This window comes from Eurosta solidaginis, chromosome 1 (genome assembly GCF_040869045.1).
Source record: "Eurosta solidaginis isolate ZX-2024a chromosome 1, ASM4086904v1, whole genome shotgun sequence".
Classification (NCBI taxonomy): Eukaryota; Metazoa; Arthropoda; class Insecta; order Diptera; family Tephritidae; genus Eurosta; species Eurosta solidaginis.
Genome location: NC_090319.1, coordinates 364,784,657 through 364,790,178, shown reverse-complemented (window position 1 = coordinate 364,790,178; position 5,522 = coordinate 364,784,657). Strand labels below are relative to the sequence as shown.

The window sequence follows — 5,522 nt, the reverse complement described above, 5'->3', positions numbered from 1 at the left end:
ATGAAACGTTGCGATATTTTCAAATGATTATATGAAATACTTTGTGTTGATGAAGTGATGTGATATTTGAACAGGATGGGCGACGTATGATGTTTTATAATATGATGTGATATTTAAACAAAATGGGCTATAGATGTTGTTCATCAAAGGACGAGTTGATTTTACTATGTTCTATGTGATATATTATCATGTGATATGATATAATAGATGTTTCGAAAGAATCAGCTTTGAAATGACTGTGATGTGATGCGTTATTTTCATAAAATATCTAAAGTTATTTTGTATTTCAACAGTGTGATGTCTTTTATGCGATCTGATATCTAAATAAAATATGGCGACTTGTGATGCGTTATAATATTATATCGTCTTGCTATGTGATTTATTATTTTAACTGTACCATTGGGTGGGTAGTATAATAAATTATTTAAAACGAACCTGTATTTTAAAGTTGCACTTCCTGACTTTTTCAAATTTTTCCTCAAAAATATTTTATCATATATATTCCAGCTAACTTTTTGTCGAACAGCCTTCTGGCTAATATTTTAATGATACTTTGTTTGAAAATTTGAAGCTCTCGGTGCTTTTTCTCTGTGATATGACTTAAAAAAATTCATATTTCATATTACCAAAGATACTCTATGTGTGGTAGATATCATTGGAAATGCCATGTCAAGTAAATTTATGTTAAAATATGATGATGAAATATGATATGATAATATTAATAGCAGGCATGCTTAACGAACGAAACGATATCATTTCGTTACGATAATCAACGCTAATAAACGAAACGAAGTCACTTCGTTTCGTTTATTAACGTTAAGATCGTCAAATTAACGTTAATTTGACGTTCTTAACGTTAATAAACGAAACGAAATGACTTCGTTTCGTTTATTAACGTTGATTATCGTAACGAAATGATATCGTTTCGTTCGTTAAGCATGCCTGATTAATAGTTTTCGGTATGATGTGATGTAAAATAAGGTGATATTATAAATTGTGATGTTGATATCATAGGTTGCCAAGTGTTGTGAAGTGATGTGTTATGTCATTTGATGTTAGACCAGAGAATTTATACTCAACATTATAAATTCATACTTACTCAGCTATCAATTAATAACTACAGTAAAAATTACTGAAAAAGAGCAACCTTACAGTAAGGTAAAGCGTGAAATCAGAAAATGTAGTTAGTTTTTGATTTCTTGGTGTGGCACAGCTTTTTGTTGCGATACGATATTTTACAGTGCAATAAGATAAACAAAAAATGTATGTGATTGTCTGAGCGAAATTTTTGTAGTCGTTGTACATATATGTTGACAAATAAGTAATATGATATTTCGGAACTGTTTTAAGGCTAGTATCGGGAGCTTTCAGAGATCATGACGTGATTGCTTTCGGGTTTGTGTACGAGGTACGTTTGGGATTGTTTCTGGTATTATTTTGGAATTGTTCTTCGGGTCACTCCCTGACATTATCGGGACCATTTCGAGAACATTGCCAAATCATTTAGGGACTATTTCAGATATATTTATGTTGGAAAACCTCTATAGTGTTACCAGCAGAATTTTATTATTTTTTTTTTTATTTTATGTTTCTAGATCACTTTAAGATTGTGTTGATGATACTAGGAAGCATTTCAAAACTATCGTCGGAATATTTTGGAATCGATTTCGTTATTTTTCCGCTAGTATTTCGGGATAGTTTTGAAATGGATTATGGAATATTTTGGTTTAATCATAACAACTCTGATTCTAATCTACAAATGTCAATTAATTTGGCATATGGGTCATATGTATAAAACGAAGTCCAAGCGTTGTAGACAATCGGATGAATAAAATTTCACTTTTTAACTCTACAAAATTTCGTGATTAATATTTTTCATACGGATATTGCAGCTAGTAAATGCTTATATATAAACAACTTATTATTGAGGTTTGCTGTTAACTCCAGTTTTTTGCAGTAGAGTGTAAATTGAAAAGGCGAACTTCCCAATCTGAAAATTAATTTTAAAAAATATTCAAATAATTTTTTTTTTTTAATAAAAAAAATATAACTCACCGATATACCCGTAGCTAAATTAACATAGAATAGCTTCAAACATGAAAATCTCAAAGGTATTTGCGCACGTTGTATAAAAAATAAAATCGTTTTTCTATAACGCCTGTCGCGGTCGATCCAATTGGAATGAAAAATCGCATAAGGCAGCTGATCACAATCGGCAATAAGATTCGAGGCCATATAAGAACAAGGTAAAATTTGTATTAATTGACAACAGAAAAATGCAAATGCAATAATATTTTCCGGAAATTCGACAGCACCAAACCAATTGAGCATAGTTGTGGCGCTGGTGCCAAATTGTACTAAAAGCGTAATAGAAATTGCAGGAGCAACCAAATTGGCAATACTGCAATCGAGTACAAGAGAAATAATATTAACAACAATAAAATTAAAATATACCTTCTATTTTCACATAACTTACTACTTAATCTGGCGATGTGTTTGAATGCAAGCCAAAAGTTCAGCATAATTTTCATCTTCGCTCATTTCACGATTTTTACCCAAACGTGCAACACGCGCCACCAACAATTGCATATGTGTGCGCATTATTGAAATATAAACTGGTGGATAAGTATCAATGCTCAATTGATGTAGTAATAAAATAAACATTATAACTATATCCCATACGACCACACACCAATATTCCCATTCTGTACGTTCTATATTGAAATATGGCAACCAAATTGACAATGGATTACGATGTTGAAACACACCCAAAGATATTGTGGATATCTCAAAACCATAATAAGGTATACAAAATATTGCCACAATTTTACAACAAGTTTGTACGCATTTGCGTATTTTCATTAAATCTTCTGTATGCGTATAATTTTGATCGAGTTCATCGAGTATGGCAAGCGCCTTCTTCAAACGTTTCATATACCCAATAATCACAATAACTTTTATCGAAATGCCTGTCACTTGCACTGCATTTTGTATAGCCGAAAGCAATTCATTCTTATTCAACTCATCCAATGAGCTTATATAACCCATATGAAATGAAAATGGACAAAATAAAATACAAATGAAATTTGCTGTTGTTGCATAGAGCGTGTACAAATGCGTTTTATGTTCTGGTGGATTTGTGCCAGCGTAAGTAAAAATATTGAAGATATAAATTAAGGCATCGCGCGATTTAAAAACGACACGTCCACGTCCACGCAATAACTCTAACATAATGCTTTTCAATTTTAATTATTTGTTTGAAATTGTCCGTTTCTGAAGAAATCAATTAATGAAATGTCCTTAAACTGTGCTTAACACTCAATGCACAAACGCTTTTATACGTAGCGCGTAGCATATTCGTGTAGGAGGTTGTGCATATTAATAATATAATCGGGTGTTAATGTGGGCAGTATGTTACACCTTCATACGCCTGATACTGCGTTGATTTAACCCATTGACTGATATGTAGTGTATTGGTACAGTGGAATTTTACGCAGCATTAGTTATGGAAATTTCGGAAATCCTTAACTGTTGCTTACTTTAAGTGCAATTTTATGGAGGTCCACACCAAAACGCAACATTTACATATTTCAAAAAAATTACCTTTCAAAGCAGATTTCTTCCACTTGTGGATTTCAATGGAAAACTCGAATTCCGAATTTAAAAAATGCGACCAAGTCTTCATTATGTCGACGTGAAACCATCATGTAGGACTCTTTATCACTAGAGTTAAACTATTTTTTTACTAAGCTAGTGATCAACCAAACAACAAAGTCGCTTATTTGGAGGTTATGTAATTTTTGGGACAATTTTATTTTGTCCTATTTACATGTAGATTCATATCAAAATGACAAATTTACATACTGATCACACCAAAACGTAACATTTACATTTTTTATAAGCTTATAATGGCAATAGGAAGATATAAATTTAAAATAAAAATACCCCCTTCATTTTATGCTTATTAATGTAGACTTAAGTAAATAACTACAAGGATGTGATAATTTTCGAAGAGATTTTAAGCCGAACTTCTCTTCCAATTTGCGTTGTACTCGCTTTAATTTTTCACACAAATACATGTTTTATGCCGACTCCGAACGGCATCAGCAAGGCAGATGAATTTTCACTGAGATGAAATATATTCGAAGTATTTGCTAAATCACCGCCGAAGGGCGACTTCGCTTAGAAAACCTTTTTTCTAATTTAAAAAAACTCGTTTCTAAATTTTCGATGTAACCTTGTCCGGGGCTTGAACCCAGGATCTATACGGTGGTAGGCGGAGAACGCAATTATCACACCACGGCGGCCGCAACCAAGGCAGATTTACTCCATATAAAAATATCAAACATTCATTTGTTATCAATGGTAAAATAAACTTTGCCCTTTTTCGAAACTACTTATGATTAATGTTCCATTTTGGTGTGGCCCTCCACATATTTTCTTTGCAAAGCAAGATACACCCGCTCCCTGTCAGACAGAAAATCACCAAAACTTACCTACATAAATAAAAAAAAAATTGAACCTTTAACTAAACTATTAATTATTGAATATTTAAACCATAATTGGAATCTCGTTCTCTTACACGGGCCATAATATATCATACAAAGGCAGGCGTGCCAGGAGACCCTCCATATTGGTTAATAATCTGCAAAATTACAGGAGTGAGCTTCCTCGTATGCTACTGGACGAACTACTTAAAAATACACACACTCAAGGGGTTTCTTACAATCAATTCACTGTACCCATGACAAGAGAAAGTGGAGATGCTGTCCTAACTCCCGTGATTTCAAAAAAAAGTAACAGGGCAACTACAGTTTATTATAAAGATAATTAAGGAAACTTATACTTCAATATGGTGCAGTGACATAAAGTTAACGCCAAAATTTAGCCTCATTTCAATGGAATCCTCACTGGCCCAGCTTTTGAACAGATTTTGCACATAAATGAAACTAGAGTCAGCAACATTAGCGCCACAGAACGAAGCTTTCTGTAAACTTTTTGATGACAATTGGTTCTTCTTATATCAGAGATGGTCTCAATTAGCCAGTTTTTCATCCTATTTATCCCTAGAATTGGACCTCAATATAAGAAAAAGAGCACCGTACCCGAAAAATTTATATAAAAAGGAAAATTTTGACCTTATGTCCACTTGAGAAAATAGAGTTGATCTTATAACCATTTCTGAAAAGCAAAAGTGAAATTTGACGTTGTGAATATTTCTAACAATCATAACTTTAACTACCTTTGTGGTCATTTAAAGCGGTCGAAAGGTCAATTGATTTTATGACCATTGACCTAATGTCACCCCTGAATAAACAAATATCAAGCTGATTCCGGTAGAATCCTTTCAGGTTGTCATAAAAAACTGGAGAAGCTTACTCGTTGAGAGTATATTGTTTAATACTTTGCATATTTTGTAAACGAGGCAAACTTCAAGGAACTTTGAAAACTCATAATAAAGTGTAGCTATAATGATATTGAAAATCAAAGGCAAAAATACTGAAAATTAATTAACAAACGTT

At 32.7% G+C, this 5,522-nt stretch overlaps 1 protein-coding gene across 1 annotated transcript; it reads right to left on the bottom strand.

The window, feature by feature from the left end:
- Positions 1–1,921: 1,921 nt before the first annotated feature.
- On the bottom strand, positions 1,922–3,231 carry LOC137241214 (odorant receptor 42b-like). The gene is made up of 3 exons (XM_067768560.1): positions 2,477–3,231; positions 2,056–2,401; positions 1,922–1,990 (listed from the first exon to the last, which is right to left on the bottom strand). Exons 1-3 carry the CDS (start codon positions 3,229–3,231, stop codon positions 1,922–1,924), a joined length of 1,170 nt encoding a protein of 389 aa, XP_067624661.1.
- Between the last annotated feature and the right edge of the window lie 2,291 nt (positions 3,232–5,522).